This window comes from Egretta garzetta, unplaced genomic scaffold, assembly GCF_000687185.1.
Source record: "Egretta garzetta isolate BGI_Z169 unplaced genomic scaffold, ASM68718v1 scaffold787, whole genome shotgun sequence".
NCBI classification, from domain to species: Eukaryota; Metazoa; Chordata; class Aves; order Pelecaniformes; family Ardeidae; genus Egretta; species Egretta garzetta.
In genome coordinates this window covers 797713-816887 of record NW_009260266.1, presented here as the reverse complement: position 1 = coordinate 816887, position 19175 = coordinate 797713, and the positions used below count along the sequence as shown (strand labels likewise).

The 19175-nt window shown below is 38.3% G+C and overlaps 1 protein-coding gene and 1 non-coding gene across 4 annotated transcripts in view; one reads left to right on the top strand and one right to left on the bottom strand.

The window, feature by feature from the left end:
* Window positions 1-19175, bottom strand: part of PITPNC1 (phosphatidylinositol transfer protein cytoplasmic 1) — an 86288-nt gene that overhangs the window by 25438 nt on the left and 41675 nt on the right. For all 3 annotated transcript variants that reach the window (XM_035897711.1, XM_035897712.1, XM_035897713.1), the window contains 4 exons: window positions 18678-18826; window positions 14715-14803; window positions 14261-14268; window positions 2584-2655 (listed from right to left, as the gene is read on the bottom strand). In XM_035897711.1, the coding sequence (XP_035753604.1) occupies window positions 2584-2655; window positions 14261-14268; window positions 14715-14803; window positions 18678-18826 (318 nt within the window). The remainder of the gene's footprint in view (window positions 1-2583; window positions 2656-14260; window positions 14269-14714; window positions 14804-18677; window positions 18827-19175) is intronic.
* Window positions 3980-4092, top strand: LOC118452658. Its single transcript, XR_004842456.1, has one exon. It is a non-coding gene; the product is annotated as a U5 spliceosomal RNA (small nuclear RNA).

Below are 19175 nucleotides of genomic sequence, written 5' to 3'. Positions count from 1 at the left end.
ACAACAGGAACCAGAGAGCATTTATATTGCTTTTTTCCACTAATCAATGGAATTAGCTTTAGTATCCTTATGTCTAATTATTGCTTTTTACAATCAATATCTACTTTATTAGATAGCATGGAAATGAAGGATAGATCAGAGTTCAAAGATTTCAAAAAACCTGTATGGTCTCAAAAAAAATAAAATCTGTTAACAGTCGAGTTAAAATCAGTCATGCATTATTACCCTCATTACTGTAATAGTAATATTCATTCCGTACACTTTGCATTACAACTGCAAAATTTACAGAAGTGTTTCCTGGATTAATTATTTCTTCATCAGCCAAGGTCGGTAGTTGCAATGAAGACAAATATAGTGTATCTGTGGAAATCTATAGAAATGGATGCTGTGTCCTGTTGGTTTTTGACTGGGCAAATGGAGTGAAATTAATCTAAACTTGGCTGATACGAAGGAGAAATGCACTTCACATTTTCTTACGTGACGTTTAAGCCTACCCATTGAGCAACAGGAAAAACTTTGACTCTTAGTCCTAGTTCTGAGGTGTTTAACAGAAGTCTCTCCACAGGCTCAGCGAGGTCTCTCCATCTTTACCAACCTTCCAGCATTTCAGAGCTGTACCAGGCACATCTGTGTCACCAGGTCAGTGTCACCGGATAAACAGCAAAAAAAACTTAGATCTTCCACTGGTTTATGGTGCTCACACTAGTGAATACCATAGCTCTCAGAATTACCAAGTCATGGAAATGAGGGCTGGAATGCAGCCCTCCAACTCAGCTTCTCTTTCTTCTCCTTGGTTCAAGTAAGGGTCATTTAAATCTGTTAATCTTGGTAAACGCTTGCCTAGTCTGTGACTCAGGTAGCTCAGTATAAACGTAATACAGTATTACCCCACTGGCACTCTAGTAAAAACTACATTTGAAGAGCTGAATTCAAGTAGAGTAGAGATTCTTTGATTTACATCATCTGAGTATCCTTCCTCGGTGTTACTTTCATCTTAAATTCACTGGTCGGGTTACTATTCAGGGCTCGATTCGTAGTATTTTAGCCACAAAGCTGACACACAGAAAAAAACCTGACAATTCACTGATTAAATAGCTTCAGTTCTTCCTCTGTTTAGGCATCAGCTCAGAACGTGTCTTCTCACTGCTGACTTTATAATGTACCAGAAAACTAGTCAGCACCTTCCCAAAACCAAAGGTGTGGGCTTGCTCTGAATTAAAGTGCTGCCAAAAAGCAGAAGTGAACAGTACAAAGTACATAAATTACATAATGCTCATATAGTTGGTAATGTAATACACTTCTTTCTTTTTTCTCTCTCACTGATCTGGATCTGGCTTAGACTAGCAGCGACTGAAAGCTGTTGGTATCTGGTGGCTAGTACATGATCTCTGTCATGTTCCCATTGGGAAAGTGTCTGTACGCCCAAAACATTATTCAAAATTATACCTTGTTCTTTTACATGTAATTATTCTGTCGTAAGCAGTGCAACAGCTGTCAGCCTTATTAACACGCAGGCCCAAGGCGGTTACGGAAATGTACCTCCCATCTGGAGAACAGAACACTTTAACCTTAATAAGGCAACAGCCTTATTAAGAGGGACGCCCTTGGAACCTGAAAGGCTCTGTGTCTCAGAGCCCTTAAAATCTGCTTTACTGCCTTCTTCTTTCTCAAGAACGAGTTTAAACACTCCTTTATTAGGTCCCGGTATTACAGAACAATTGTCCAGACATTTTAATCTGTATTTCACTCCTGTAAGAAACTTCTTCCCACAAGTCTGCAACAAATTACTGTTTAAAGCATACCAAAATGAAACATATAGAAACATAGTTCTGTGCTCACCCACGGGTTGAATCTTTACATGCCTGGCTTTATCAAATGATATACTTTTATTGCAAGTTGTATGACTTTGCTCTGCTCCCTGTCAGGGCAACAAAGTCTGACTGACGTCCTGCCTTCTGCTCCTGAGCATCTCTCCATCAGCAGCCGCTGGCCGCTCACTCCCACCCTTCCTCTAGAAAGGATTTTACATAGTTTATTATCCTTTTCATCTCTAAGCTCTAACTATGAGAACTTTGTAACTTTTGGCAAGTGACTGCCAAACGCATCACTTCAGTAGTCCAACCATTGTTCCCTTGAAGTTGTTTACTGAGATCTCTCATCTCTGACCATTGTTTAGTTTCCTGTTTGCTCTTCCTAACAGCTCCTTCAAACCCAACCCCCTTTACTCGGAGAGATTACCGTGACACAGAAAAGTGGAATACAATTACCCCAATAAAAAAGAGTCATCTTTACTCTCCATAAATGTTCACCAGGACTAAATTCACATATGTAAATGATGTTGTGTTTAGAGAAGTAACAAGTAGAATGTGAGCTGCAGAAGGGGCGTTGTGTACGTGAATTCTTCATCTCATGGTGCTTTAGAGGCAACTCTGCAAGCTGACAAGCTGCTAATGAACAGGACACCCAGGGAGGTGCAAAGTCACAAGCTTGGTTAGGCCTTTTTCCCAGACAGAAGGACCTACAACCCCCAGATACAGAACATGATTAACTGAAAGGAAGTTTTGCAAAAGCCATCATACTTACACTGTCATTGCTTCCTTTGTTGTCCTCGTATTTTGTCTCTATATGAATGGAGAACTTAGGCAAAAATGAACACTGCAACAGAAGAAAAATACATTTGTCATAAAAAATATGCCTTTGTTCATCAGCTGACATATTCAGGACTTCCTGATTGGTATCAACTTTCTTATTTTTATCAGATTATTTCAAGAAAAAGAACTCAGAGCGAAGATTATGATGATCCTGTAGAAGTGTAGAGATTCTATCTAAAAACTGAATACTATAATGAAGGTATAAATAAATTACCATAAGTACTCTGGAATAACTAGATACAATATTTTTCATGATCACTATGAATAAGAGTACAAATATCCTGAATGTCTTGTTCTAAATTCAGTTCACTAAGATCTCAAGAGCAACTAGATATTCGTCATCATAGATTAGTCTATCCCTCATATAAAATAATCCAAGGACACATCACTGGCTGCGGGTGCTAACCAAACAGACAACAATGCTTTGATGTGTGAGGGCTTTTTTTCATTTTCAGTGAGAAATTAATTTTACCATAATTTCCTGTTAATGAAATTAAGATGGATTGTGAGCTGCTGTGGAAATTCCTTTATACTAGACCCAAATCAATATTTAGATAATAATGCAAGAAAATTAAGAATGCACAAATGTTTTCCTATTAAATATTTCTGTAGTTTACATGGGAATAAATTTATTTTTCTGTGGATTGCTTAATTTAGTTGACTTATCCTGACTAGAATTTGTAATACTAGGCAACATCATTCCAGTAGAAAAAATATTTCATATATTTTTTCTTTAGCATTTCACAGATCTTCTTTCAAATCAACTTTTCAGATAGGCAGGTAGAGTAGATCATCAAGCCTTTGCTTGCATTAACTGCCAGTGAAACCGAAGTGCCAATTCCCTGGATGATGCATCACTAATACCCTAAGGCAAAGTGTCTTTGTAAAGCCTACGACTATTTCATGTGCAGATTATACAATGTGGACATTATGATGCCTCAGTGTTCATATTGCTGTTGGTCCAAGTTTGGACTTGATAAAATGTGCAGAGTTCTTCTAAGGGAGAAGCTGATGACTAAGAAAAGAGGTGATTGAGAAGGCCAACTCTAGCGCAACAAAACTGAAATGAGAAGCCAGCTTCTTTGAGACTACAGAAAATATATTCCTGATTCCATGGCTATCACCCAACAAGTCACTGTTCAGTCTTCTGATCACAGGATATCTGGCATTCAATGAGCACATCTAGAATCAAGCCTTGTTGAAAAAAAGAGTGAGTGAGTTTTGCCAGAAGAACGTTCTGGTGCCATGGAAGGTTTCTGGTCAAACTGCCTTCCCATTAACATAATGAGATACTCCCATGTAACATGTTGGTGCTGCAGATGCCCAGACTGCACAGGCTTCTCTTCAGATCGTATAAATGTTTTGCCTTCTATTAAAGATTTCTGTGGAGTAGCACATTTATGAGTTTCAATCCAATCTGAACTGTGACTAGCTCGCAGCTATGCAACTTGTTCACCGAGTGACTATGTGGGAGGGGAAACAAAAAATCAGCAGTGTGCAGGATGGGGCAAGTTCAATGACGGATCTGCTAGCTCCTATTACCCATATTTTGCAGGCAATTAAACATTTCCTATGTATACATCTCAGGAAGTGCCAGCTGAAAATATACAATATTTATAAGCAGTCTGTCAGAACTGGGGATCTTGTAACACAAATTAACACCAAAAACCCCCAGATATTCTTCCAATTGAGGTTTCTCCTTCTATCTCAGTATGTTGCTCCTATTCTGGCAGACATCCAAATGCATCTGCAAACAAAAGCCTTAGCAAACAGTAGGCACTACAGGGAAAAAAGATGAAAAAGAAAAAAAAGCCAAGGTTTGTCATAAGGTTCTAATTTGTATCTCCAAAATCAACCAAAAGGTGGAATGAACATCCTTGAACTATATTAATGTTAGCTGGAAGAAGAGATGAATAAAAGGGGTTGATTAAAAGAATTCTATAATCAAATGTTCCTAGAGTAAGACAAGTTATAAATGTGATGTTACAAAAACCAGAGAATGACCCAGGAGATACAGGGATGCCAGCATGTCCTAAAACCATGTTTGATGTCACTCAGAGGATTTGTATTCAAACAGCATAAATCGACATTCTAGCTGTTCTCTGCGTTTGCAGGAGAACATGGAGGGGTGAAAAGTAACTTACTACTGGAGATGGATTATGAAAACCAGATTTTTAAAAATGTATAACCTAATGACAGACATCTACTGCACGGTTTTTAGAGCATTTGGAAAATAACTACTTTGGTGCTAGGGTGGTAAAAACATGGGTTACCAATCTCATAAATTTAGTATATGGCAGCCTTGTATTTTACAGAGATGCGTAACTACAGGGGTCACAGTCCTGGCGTACAGAGCTCTTGCTGCCAACAACCAAGACCTCTGCATATGGGCAGCCTGTGGGAAAGCATCTGTGAGGACAGGAGAGGAGACTGCCAATGAATATTTTGGTTTATCAGCAGTTCCTAGTACTGCTTACTGAATGCAGTAACTGGTACTGCGCTGCTGAGGACTCAGTGCTCAGGTCTGAATAACAGCTTTTAGAAACATTTTCACTGGAAATGGTAGAGGTGTAGCCATACTATCTACAACATACTAACTGTTTAGAACAGTTATTAGGAAAACACAGTGTACTAGCATCGTGTCTGCGTATTTCAAGGTTACTGCTCTAGGCCATGTTTTACTCACATGTTAGTGTGTGTTAAGTATCCGCCCTCTTGATTTCAGGACCAAAATTTAATTTTCTTTGCTACACAATTAAACAAAATCAATGCCCTCTAAATAAAATCTAGTTATTGAAAAAAACCCAGAAAACAGAATTACATCAGTGATCTATCATTAGTGGAAGGGTCATCAAGACTACAATGCTTGAACAGATTTTGTATCCAAGTCAGAGCTTTGTGAACCTGCAAACTTTTAAGTTATGCAGCGCAAGTCTAGGGGTTTGTTGGAAACCTTGGTGGCTCTGGAAATTGCTCTGACCATGCTGACCCTAATGGCTCTGGGCAGTGCAGTTCTCTTGGCTCTTTTAAGCAGCAGCAGGATCCACCACAGGACTCGGTGCTGCTTTCATAGCCCTGCTGTCAGAAAACTCCATTGACAGAAGGAACTTCAATAGAGCATCTTTCACATTTACAGCCAATACAAAGCTGATACCCTTACCAAAACAGTTCCTCATCCCTGGTTTTGAGTAAAGTCTTTGCTTATGATCTATAGAAATGAAGGAGTTGTTGGATTGAGTACATTTTTCAATACTCAACCACATTTTTCTTCATTACTTTTAGGTCACAGTTTCAGGTACAGTGGAGGATAAATATGCAAAATATGAAAAACCTTTGTGCTGTTAATCTGAAGCATGGCTACAGATCAGAGGAAAATTTGATTAGCCAAATTCCAGATTTCTGTTTTACCTTGCTTTCAAAAAATATTTACTATTTTCAACCGCTGTCTAGAGTTTACCAGCAGTGAATCAGATCATGACACTGAAATGCAGCCATTTCATATATTGAACTTAAGGCTGCATTACGCTGCCTGTAACAGCTCAGCAAACCACTGCTTCAATCTAGTCGGTGTTTCCTGTGACCCAGAACCTAAACTCTAATTAAAAAAAAAAGAAATCTTCTAGTCTGGTATTGCAAAAAAGAAACATTAAGAAAAGACTAAGGATCTTCAGAGTATTATAGAAGAATTAGAAGTGCCATTACCTCAAGTCACCTCATTAGAGAGCAGAAAGTAATTTTCTGCACAAAGCTATCAAAAGTGAACCTCCCTGCGCATTTCGTACAAAGGCGAGGGCTATAACAATCTAATTTGAGATTATATATGGCAACATGAATTTACCCCAAATGAAAATTAAAATCCACCACCAACTACTCCATTGCAAATGTAGCTCTCAAACTCAACTGACTGGCAACCACTGTTTTAGCAGCTGTGGGGGGTCTCACTGGCTTTCAGGAACTCTTAGCAGGGTCCAAATTTTTGAACGTTTCACAGAATGTGTCTCATGATTCATCAGCTGCACTCTGACTAATTGGCAGAGGGCTCTGGCAGAACCAGGAAACTGTTTATGCATCATTCAAAAGACTTTATTATTCATCATGCAAAAAGTTGTTGGGTTTTTTTCCCTCCTTAAGTGGTTGGGTATTTACTTAAGCCAGGGATTAAGTGTTATGCAACAGTTAGAATCAAACTTGGGAGTGAACGGTAGGTAATAAACCTTTTACTAGATTTTTTTTTTTTTTCTTTTCAAAGCACCACTCCCTTTCTGCTCTGCCTCCCCCGGGGCGTGTGTTCTTCCAGCACAAACCTGGCAGCCGATCGATGCACTGAGCACGCACAGGAATGCACAGGGCACTGTTTCCAATTTTCCATTTCACTATCTCTACAGCTTGCAAGGTTCCTCTTTGAAAAAACTAGTGGCAAATTGAATTTTTAACTTGAAATTAGACTTAAGTTCTACATAATAGGACAAAGCCTTCAGAGTCCTACTGTCTTCAATGATAAGGTTTCTTTGTGTAAATTTCTCAGAGGAAGAGTCTTTTAAATTGTCACCTCCAGATTTATTTAGATTTGTCATAAACTCCTTCAAAATATGTTATAATCTAGTATACCTATGACACTCAAAAACAAATAAGGAGAATATCCTGGGGGTTTTGTTTGTTTTTTTAAACTTTTGATATTTGGCACCCCTTTTAGAAGAACCAGAAGAGGTTTAAAGCTCAAGAGAGTAACGAGTAAAGTAACCAGAGTCTGTAATAGTAATTACCACACATAAAAGCATGGGTATTTCCAGATTAAAATAAAGTGAAATGCAGAAAACACAGACCGCAGTTGCATTTTCAATTCACTACAGATAACCTCTTGAAAAATGAAAGGCCTATTTTTAGCATGATGATTGATTAGTGTTGCCATAGCAATAAGCAACACTTACAAGAACAGGGTAGAACCTAAGTATGCCAAAACACTATGCCAAAGTCTTAAAGAGACAGTCAAACACATACGGTGTTTTACAATCGTTTTATGGAGAGGACAGTAAAAATAACCTTAGCATGGTAATTACACCCGAGGTGGCTGCAGGAATTACTATGGCTGCCAGTAAATACGTTAGACAGAGGGTACCTGGAAGGTTTCTTTACCCTCTGTAACCTGCTCTGTATGAGCGAGTGCTATTTCATCAATACCAGTTTAGTTTCATTTTCCATTTGGTTTCTTTCTGCAGAATGTTCAAAGACCTCCTAGAGACCTCATCACTGCACTTCACTTCTCCTGCTCCTTGTGAATATTAATCCGCAATTCTTGGGAGTTATTTTTGTACAGTGAAAATTAATCCCACTTTTTTTTTTTAAGCAGCAGAAGCATATCCCCCTAAATCTTAACATAAAAGGCTGGAGAGGCAGTAATTTCATGTAAATGTTCTCTCTGATCTCCCACCACTTTTCAGACTGATGATTTTTTTTTTTTTTAACATGGTCACATATACATTATTTTGGCAACACAGGTGGAACTGGATCCTTTACAGAGCAATCTTCATGGAGCCTAGAGCTAAAGAACGCAGTAACTACTACATTGAGGTGAGACTGGCCAAGCAAAACTAGATTTTTTTTTTTAATAGGGTAACTTCTAGATACCACATCCTTTGAATTTGAAATATTTGGGCACTGATTAGGTAGTCAGTGGGTAACAGCAGCTTTTACTTATTGAAGATCAAAAACCTGGAAAAGACAAATGGAGTCCCTACTTCTCATTAATAGGCAAAGGGAAAGTGTGGACTAAGGAGTATTGGAAGGTCCCCAGACTTACTGAGGCAGGAGGGAAGGCCCAGCACTGCAAGGGACAAGGAGGTAAAACAGGCAGGCACACACACACACCAGTCCTGGAGCAACAGGGGGCATTTATAAACAAGGAGGATGGATGGAATGGGAGGAGGGATGTAACATGGGAGATTGCCAATGCCTCCAGACAATGGCGAGGACAAAGCGGAGACACCTGGATGTGGGAGAAAATCAAATCACACATGGGTATGGATAAACAAGATGTCATTCTACAGTTTATACGCAAGAAGAGATGTGAAGATAATACAGTGATGTCTCTACAGCATATTTCAATGTACAGTATTTCCTTCAGCTATTTACAGAAAGGATGAAGATAGTTTCTTTAATTGGCTATTCAAAGTTTTTTGGAAAATGGCCACCATGTTCCTGGCTACCTTCAAAATGCTCCGGACAGCACTGCATGTGAGCACATGGAGCTGCTATGTGATACAGGTTACTTACTACACAAAGTAGCACCAATCAGGATGACAAAGTCGGAAGAGAATTGACGGAAAGGGCTAGGCAGGGTGATGGCAGAACTTGGAAGATGTGACTCAATGAGAGGGAGGAGAATTTGGAAAGCAAGATAAGCACAGGAAGGTGGCGAAGAACAGAAAAAGCCCTGTTGAGCGGAAAGAGTTGGAACAATGAAAAAAAAAGGGCTTGAAAATAAGCAAGGGAGCTAAACTCTCATAAACAAGCTCAGGAAGAAAACCGCTATTTGTTTGTATTACATACAGTAACTTGAAGATGAAACAGTCAGCTAAGAAGCTGCCTCCAGCCACTGTGAAAATCAGCACTTAACCCTGTTTTTGCCTTCCCTTAGATCTCCTTCTCTGATACAGAAGAACAGAAACGTGTTTCTTGAGAGAGAAGGGAAGTGAGCAGCAGTGTGTACACGTGAAGATGACAGTCCCATGAACCAGAGAGGGGTTTGGATTGCTTTATAATAAGCCAGTGGTGGAAAAAGGGAATTCTCCCAAGCAGTTTGATTTACTCTGTTTCAATGGGATTAAGCTATTAAATGAGAATACAGGTTTGCAGCTTTCTAAAAATATACTATTTCATTTTTATAAATACTACAGAAGTCTTCCCCTTTGCTAGAATCTCCAAAGTAACCAAATCTGTGTTTTGCTAATGTCACCAGTCAGCCCTTCTTCCAAGTTGGGGGTGAGAGGGGAGGAATTTTGGTAGTAACTCTGTATTAGGCTCTAATCCTGCAATACAGATTCTGTTGCATTTTTGATGCAGACTCTTCATATTCTCAAGCTGGAGAAAAGTTTGTGCACTGAAGACTGATGGGTTACATCCGAATTTCAAGCACTGGTAATCAGATAAAGAGAACACAGGAAAAAAGCTCTACAGATTCTTTGCAATGTTTATCTGAAACAACTTTTTTTCCTTCTCAAGTCATATGATTATAAAAATAACAATTACAAAAACATTCCTTCCAGATAATTTACTTCACGGACAGACTGTCAGCTGACTAAGCGAAGCACATAACATGCCTGTTCTCAAAAGTAATCAGAAACCAGCAGGTCAATAATGGAACATTTAGTAACTATCACTCTGGGGCCCTGACACATACCAGATGAAATAATTTTATTTGCCTCAGTCATTTGCTGTAGAAGAATTAGTGTCACTGTGATATATCATCAAAGGAATCGTCTCCTGCTTTCTGTTCCATAACTGGTTTTCATAAATATTCCGAATTTATATCCTATTCCTAAATTAATTTGAGACATCGGCAGGTTGAAAGAATGCCCTTCCTCCTTGCAGGGAGTAAAACATGCCATTTTTAATCTTTATTTTGCTTTCTATACTTATAATTGTGAAACTAACAATTGGCCATAGATTACACATAAAAAAATATCCAGCTGTTTTTAAATTTCAGCCCCAGAACTGAAATATTGCTAACAACACTGGAGCTGTTGAGATCAGAGAGCAAAACGAATCGAAATTATCCCTGGTAAACACCTGAACCGCACCTTCGAAGTCAGAAGAGTTTGCTTAAAATCCATTTGTATTTTTCCTTAGCTCTTTGTACTCCAAACTTGAGAGCTAAACTTTGTTAGGCTCATTTTTCAGCATACTTTGATCATACGAATTTTTTGCATGATAGTTGAGTCACCATATGTTCGCAATCTGACTATTTGTTTGCTTGAGGTTCCTCTCTTTTTGTCCGGAATCTCAGCTGTCACTTGAGCAGGTCAACTGGATATTTGCTCTGTGCTGCTTATTGTCTAACAATATCCCAATGCACGTAAAGAAACTTAGTTCTATGCAATCGGTTTTCGCTTGGTTTGCAATAGAGACAGGTTTGCTTTCTAGTTAATTATTTCTAGTCCAGCTGGACAACCTCAGAAAGAAAAATAAGAAAGCTGCCTGAGAGTTCAGTCATTCTTGTCCACATGTCTAAGAACAGCATAAATATTTTACACCGAAGATACATATTTGCAAATGCTGTGATAAGCTGGCACATAAGGGTTTGTTGAGAGCTGCGAGGCATCTTTCCTGCATCCTCCAAGTGAAAAAGGTTCCAGCCTGTGACTAGCAAACAAATTCTTTCTAAAAGCCAGCAGCTAGCAACACCCGTTCCCCAACAGCGTGTGTAGCTCGACAGGAAGCACTCATCAGTACCCAAGTCCTGTAATTGCTTGTAAAGCAGAGTCCCCAAGAGTTACTTTATAGGGCTCCTGGTTCAGCTGTATCCCAAATACATGAGCTTAACATCAACCTAATCACAATATTAAATGAACCTATAAATAAAACATAAGATTTACTTTAGCAAGATATCCTGTCAGGTTTCTATTACAAGATCAAAACCAAAGCAACTTTAAGAGACTCTCTCTTATACAGTTCTTAAGTAACGCCCCAGCCACTAAAACAAGGGTTTGAACTTTATAGGAGTATTTTATTCTCTAGATAGTACCCCCAAATCTGGATGACTTCCTTTGGCTTCAGCTTCGAAAGTATTTTTTCTGCTAAGCTCAAGCTTTGATACAGCATTTCTTAGGACGTTACCCATGTCTCATCTTCCTAATAGGAAGTCTTTTGTATTGCAGTTTTAATGAGGCCCTCCTCCACAAATAGCATAGTGTACATTTTAAAATTCTCTCCTGATGTTACAGTATTTCACATATTACATGCCACAGAAGCATCACTTGTGCAATAGTTCTGTTAAGCTCATTATCTTAAGTGCGTCATTTGCTTTGCATATTATTAATAAGTTTGTTGACACTTGGTAGTAGACCAAGCAGTCATCTCCCGCTGTTTGCTGTCAAATTTAGGGGTTTGCTGCGTAACAAATACCATTCCTTAAAGGAGATGCCATCGTAACTGGACCCAGGTTATAGAGTACTAACATCATGACACTCTTATTTCCATTCCTCTTTTCATGCATCCAATCACTTTTGGCTATTTATACACCCATTGCAGAGAACAATATTCTGGAAATTATTTTCAATGCCTGCTGAGCTTTTTTTCTTAGAAGATGTCCTAATTTCAGATCCTTAAGAAGGTCATATTTATGAAATCCATAATATTTCACAGGAAAACCAGACTGATGAAATTATTCTGCATTGAATCTCTGAATGCTAGTGTACGTTCTTCAATGCAATTTCTCAATAGCCTTCATATTTTACAACTGAAAAACCTTAAGACTATCAGCAAGGTTCAGTCTGTTGTTCACAGCCTCTTCCAAATCACTAACATTCACTTAAATAACACTACTGACCCTTCAAGGTCCTTGTTCTTTATGCAGAATGGAACTTAGGAAAGTTAAGTAAGGTATGAACATACTACATAGCAGTATGTACTTGACTCGATAAGATTATGCTTTATTTATCCGATTACTGGCCTGCCTTTAGAATCAGTTTTCCTTGAAATGAGGCTCAATTTAATTCTTAGGATGTCCCACAGACCCTCTGGAGGGAATTCTCTATCTTTAAGAGATGGGTTTCCAAACTATCTTACATATTTTGGGCAACGCCCGTGGGCTTACTGTTTCTTTCAGAATTCTCTAATGAATATAGAAGATAAAAATTTAGAGAAGTATTCCAGACCGGGGTAGGAATTATTCCCAGTGGTATATTTTTGTTCTAGTTTCAACAGTTTGAGGCAAAGGCACTTTCTCTATTTCCCTGGAAGATAATTTCATAGTCTATCATCTCCATTAAAATATATTTTAGATTTTTGTCTGAAGTACAGTTTCCTTAATCTCATCCCAATATTTCTAGCTCTGTTTCCTTGCACCATGGCGAGTAATTAGTCCCCAACTCCCATAGGCAGTTATACTGTCACTTAGTGACTGTTTTGCCTACCTTCTACATTTGTAGACCGATTTAAACTTTCTTTACAAGTCTCTTCAACCCTGCAATAATTTTTGCTGATGCTCTTGAACATCTCTTTAGCTGAATACCTTCTACAAATCTTCACTGAAATGTGTTCCAGGTGTTGTCTCATCAGATTACATAAAGATCACCTCCTGATTCAAATTCCGAGTACAGCACTGCTGTTTGGTTTTGACAATGTATTGCATTTCAAATTCAGATGTATATTTCTGTCTGCTACCACCCCTTTAATCATTCCTACTTGTCTCTCTCAGTTAAAGAAAAAAAAAAATCACATTAAGAAATTCCAATTGTCTTTCAGTTAAAGAAAAGATATAAAACAGAGCGTAAGTAACAGGTACCAATGCAACGCTGTACGTGTCATCTTCCCAGCCTAAGATTAAACCTGCTATCAAAGGGTAAACCCTTCATTAATGTAAACTGTGGTAGGCCCTACTGAAGATATCTTCTGACACAAATAGCTGAGAATCTGTCCCCTCATTGCTACTGTCCATTATGGGACATTTGGGTTTCCTCTGAGAATCAATGAATTTTAGGCATGAAACAAAGCAGAGTATGTAATAAGTATCTACAGTACATAATGAAAAGCACAGTTTGGTACTCTGGATTTTCAAACCTGGTCATCAAAGTTTCAACTCAGTCTGCAGCTTTCAGATCTGAGCCTTTAAATCCCTTTATTTTTTCCCTTTCACATTTATCAGATTAAAACCTTTTTCCTCTCTGTATTCTTGACTGGTTTTAAAAAAATGGCACAAACATTTTGAACACTGCAGAATTAAGAAAAACAAGTGGATTATGTTTTATCTACGGTCAGAAGTTCAAACTAAATCAAGGCAGGAGTTTCTGAACGCTCCCTTCACCTGGAACTTCCTCACCATCTCCTCCTCATCTTCCAAAGGTTGCTGAATGCTTACACTTACTGTATATTATTGAGGCCAGCACAGTTTAAACAATTTTTCTCATGATTTATGTGCTATATTTTGCCTTTGCTCTGCTAGAGGGAATAGCTGATTTTTCTGGGCACCATGCCCAGATTATGTTTAATTTTGTCTACAGATCGTACAGTTTCCCAGATACTATACCAGAGATGAGCATTTTATAAGTTAATAAAACAATAAATAAAATAAAATCTGTTCTCATGTCTCCACATAATAACTGCAACCTTAAAAGCCTTGTCCCGTTTTATAGAAGCTTCTCTTTGTTACAGTCAGTGACTAAAAATGTATCAAATTATTTTGAAGTGATAAAAAATAAGGTAAATTATTTATAGGATCCCCACAGAAACACCTGAAATTTAACCTTAAATGTCTTAAACAAATAGCTAAAATAAAGTCCCACTACTGACTGCATTATGTTTTAGTTATATTAAGAAGGAATCAGTTTGGATTCCACCACTATATTGCACATAATTATTCTATTTTTAGAATAAAAAGAGGAAGAAAAACTTACTGTGTATTCTGATTTCCAATTGTCCATTTGTAAAAAAAAGAAAGATGAGGGAAAAGAAAAAAAAAAGAAATGTGAAATAAAACAATGATGCAAGATCCTTACAGTAAACATACATTAATAATAAAAAAAAATTCTGTCATAATCTGCTGGTTTATATTTGACTAAAGTCTATGAGACAATAAAGGGTACAAGTCAGCACAGAATCTAAGCACCTGATGTTTTCTTTGCAAGGAAGAAACTGCATAGATACAACACTCCAATTTTTACCTGTCCATAATCTATAATCTTTATTTCCTGATATCAGTCAACATAAGATGTAAAAATATATGCAGTTCAACAGGAGTTGTTAAAGTAACTTGTCATCTGTGGCTCAATATGTAACTTGGAGCTTCTGAAGATAAGCTAAACTATCCAAAAAGTACAAGTCAGTAATGATTTCTGCTTTATTCCTTACCTGTGATTGTATAAGGATAGTAATTCCAAGCCTTCTCTGTAACATAAAATATTTTGGGAACAACCGCTCTAGCCCAGCTAGGCAGTTTGCTGAAAATAAAAGAAAATATAAAATTAGAGTATGTTGTAAGTATTGTAGAAAAGAAGATGCTTCCAAATGTGCTCACATTTTGTCAGGTGTTTCACAGGACACAGCAATACCGAGACTTTACAACAGCATTTTCCCCTCAGGACTATGCATTCTGTCTCAGCTTTCTGGAAACCAAGTCTGCTTGTCCTCCTCTCAAAGTGAGCAAATATGGTGCCAGTGCAATGACCTCTGATCAGATTTAAACTGAGGTTGCAGATTTCAGGAATTTATGGCCTCAAATATTTGGTCATGGATGAACTCAGGAGGTTAGACCATACAAGGTGTATCTGTCTCACAGTGTTCTTAACCACAGGGAGGCACTCTCTAACAAGAGGTCCTAATCCCATGTGATTTCAGTCCACTTCAACCCTGATTCCATTATATCTTCTTAGAGACTATTTCTTCTGCTTCCATATTCTCTGCTGGCACACAAACCCTTACGTTCAACTCACCTAACACAGTTTTTCCCACACTACCAACACCAACTCTTGAGTAGGAAGCTTTTACACTAAAATTAACAAATCACTCAAAACACCCCTGTGAAACTGGTAGGTAGCATTAGTCCTATTTTGCTGATGAGAAAAGTAAATCACAAAAGTGAAGAGAATTAATGGAACTGATGTCATAGCTCAGAGCCCAGTCTGTCAAGTCACCACAGTGCGGTGGTGCAACAGCAGTAGAATAAGAAATTAAAGATGTGGGTACTGCACGTGGGAAGATCATTAAAAAGGTAGTTAAATAATACTCTGGGAGAGTGGGAGCATTTTCTTTACCACAGATCTCGGGTCTTCCATTTCCCAACTCTGGTCACTCAGAGTACCAAAGAAGTGATGAACCAACATACATTTTAAAAAGGCAAGTTCAGGAGAGTTAATCTTTCAACTCTTTCTTAATGACATCAGTTATAATCACTGACGCCGCCAGGAACAAAGGTGCAGTACTAGTCACCCAACCTTTGGAGACCACAAATATCACTGTACTTCAGGGACTCAGTTAAAATCGTCTGCTATGTGTCGAGCAGATCACCCAGCCTAAGACTGAATCTTTACTGAACTCAAGCGGATGCTTTCAAACCTCAGCTTTACAAGTAGAAATGTTTGAAACTGTTATGTTTAGATAACTGTGTACGGGAAGTAAATTAACCTTCCATATTAGCAAATTTCTGAGGAAAATACAGAGTTTGGATCATTAAGGCTTATTTAACCATTATCTAGCTACACATAAATATTGCATTTGCCCAGAGGCAAAATGCAGGCCTTAGTACGCTACCTAAAGATTCAAAGTCAAGTGCATTGACTTTTGCTCTTTGATGACATTGCTCAAAACCAGATTATTTTCTTTACATAAACCTTTCTTGTGTACAACCTTTTAAGCAGCATTTTACATACTGCATAACAGACTTCACTGTAGCAGATCTTTTGTTTATTTTTGCCAGCCCCATCAGTGTCTGTTCATGACTATCTCTCTGCTCCCCGCTTTCCCCTGCTAAACTTTACTCTGATGCCTAAATAATAAATACCGGAGGTTGCAGACTTTCAGCACTTGAACACAATGCTCTGGCAGAAGAGAAGAGGCAGTAAAATAATTCTGAGTGTAACTAAGGTTTACACTGATACTGGAAAAATTTACCAGTAACGTCTTTGTTAACATACAGCTGCTAATTTGCATTTTTGTTGTTACTGTTGGTTTTAGCGCATTTGCCCGTCTACCTATCTTTGCTGGTACAGCACATCTCCAAACCAAATAATTTTATGAGCAAAACACACATTAGACTCAGAGTTGCCAGCAAGTCACAGTCATAGACACACATGAATTATTCCATGGGTCCATTCAGAGAAAGAAAATATAATATTTCTATTTTAGCAGCACAGGTATCTGTGGATCACTTTGTTGCTCAGTCTTTCATCACATAGGGAAGAAGTGTTTCTTAAAGGCATTCCAGCTGAAAACATTGGTAAGCAAGAAGACCCTCTGCAAGAATTATTAAAGTATTAGCAGGCAAGAAAAGATAAATTAAAATAATGCACAAATCTTTCCAAGAAACCATCACTGAAATATATAAACTCAAATTGCTTCAGGAGAGCTCAGTCCAGAGCAAGATAAAGTGAAGCAAAGCTAGCAAGTTTATTAGGGTGGTGGACCCTGGAAGAAGAAAAGATGAGGGAGAGAACTGTGCTGCTGTACGGAGTCCTGTTCCTCATGGAAGGCAGGCAGAGGAGAAGTTCTCAGCACATCTTGTGCAGCAGCATGTCTCCTTGCGTGAAGCCTTCCAGAGGGATCCTGGCCTCCCAGCAAAACCTATAGTTGCCTGAAAACTTTCCACAAAGCTTCAATAGTACTGCAATATCTGGTGGTATTGTGACACCACACCCGATTCAAACAGCAAATCTGGTGATGATTATCAAGTATTCACAATTATCATTAAACTCCACCAGCCTGACTTCAAACATCCACTATAGCTTTAGGTAAACTTCCTAAGTTGTTGTAGGCACACAGATATTCTTTGTTAACATTCGTGCTGTCTTTGAGTAAGAGATCCTTTGTTCCATTGCCTGCAGTATCAGAAACTGTGTGCTTTCCAAGTATGCCTTGTACATGCTTTCTAGGACACAGCCCTTGTAGTTATTCTGAATTACCCTACAGCAGTAATTCTGAACATGCGCTTCAGTGCTTAAAGCCTTATCTCTTTTTAAGATGAAGGAAAGAAATATCCAGAAACATAAAACCCCCAAACTTCTGGAAACTCTACAACAAGAACACATTTATTGATTTTTCCCAAGTCCTGCATCTAGCCTGTGAGAGAACAGAGTTACGATCACAATAACATTAAAGGTTGGCAAGATATATATATTATTGGACTCTGTGTGTTTGTGTGCAACATTACTGGTGATTCAATTTAGCCTGAGTTAAGGTTAGGTATGTCAGGATTGCAGTGGAGGAGTAACTTGCAATGTAGAAGCAATAGCTGTAGTGTTTCTATGCCCACTATGAAATGCTGCAGAGCGTAAGTTTAATAAAACAGAACAGGCGCAGGGGAATAGAAGAACATCAGAAAAGCAGCGATATTCAGTTAGATCAGCCATAGTAAAAATGGGAACAGATTGAGCAATATATTTCATAGGACACACACACAGAAAAATACACATTTTTGAAAACATCTCCAGTCTTTGAGTGTGGAGGCATTGGCCCTCAGCAGTGTAATTTCACCATAGGAAGAGACACATAGTTCACTTTAAGAAATGATGGAACATTTGGGAAACAAAAGCAATTCTTTTCCATCATGTCTTTAAGCTTATTATTTTGGTACAGAAAGTCATTGTTGTACAAGCCTAATGGTCATTCATAATGTCAATTAACTTCGCTGAGGCAAATCTTTTGTCACCAAAACCAGAGCACTTTGTGACATTATTATGAAGTGAGAAACCCTTAAATCATTTTAGTGGTTTGCTGTTGGGTTTTTTTGGTAGGGTGGGGTGTTTGTTGTTTTTGCTTTTTAGTTTGTTTCTTTGTTTTTTTCCCCCCATAATTTTGGAAAACAGAATAACAAATAATTAAGTGTAAAAGAAAACAAGAAGTTCTAATTTTCAGTACATCCTTAATTTCAAGTTATAATTCTTTCTCTTGGAAAAGATACTCTAGAAGAAATGACAACTAATCTCCCTATTTCAAGCCACTGGCCCACCCCACCTTCCTTCTTCCTGCGGCTAGCAGGAAGCAGCATGCATTCATGGGAACGTGTTCTACTTGAAGCAGAAAGGCTATTGGCTGGCAGGAATATTCCCTGCTAATTTTTGTTACAGCCCATGCTGAGAGAAATGGTTTTACCGGACTTGCCTGTTGAGATACACCCGCTTTTCTGTTAGCTGACCATTGCCATGATTTGGATCTTCATAGGGTTCATTCTGCACCACTTCCACACCTTCACCTCGGTCACTCTGCTCATGGCTATGCTTGCTTATCATGTACAGCTGTCCAATTCTGTACTGCAAAGCAAAATCAAGAACAATGTGTTAGCTTTATGTAATACATATGCATTCAAAAGCCAGTATTATACAATGATATAGCGGTATGTGCAAATATAAGGTAGTTCAAGGGAGAAAAACAGTATTTTGCAGCTTCATTTAGACCTATGAGTCAGGGTCCTCCCATTATCTTACCAAGTCTAGGGTGTCACTTGTGGAAAAAATAATAGAAGCTGTGTGTATACTGATGTAAAGAATCAGGCCAGTCCTTTATTTTGAGACTGTATTTGTAAATGTACAAGTTAAGCCTAAATAAACAATTGATCTACTGCTTCCACATGCTGACAAGCAAGGGGATTTTAACCAGCAG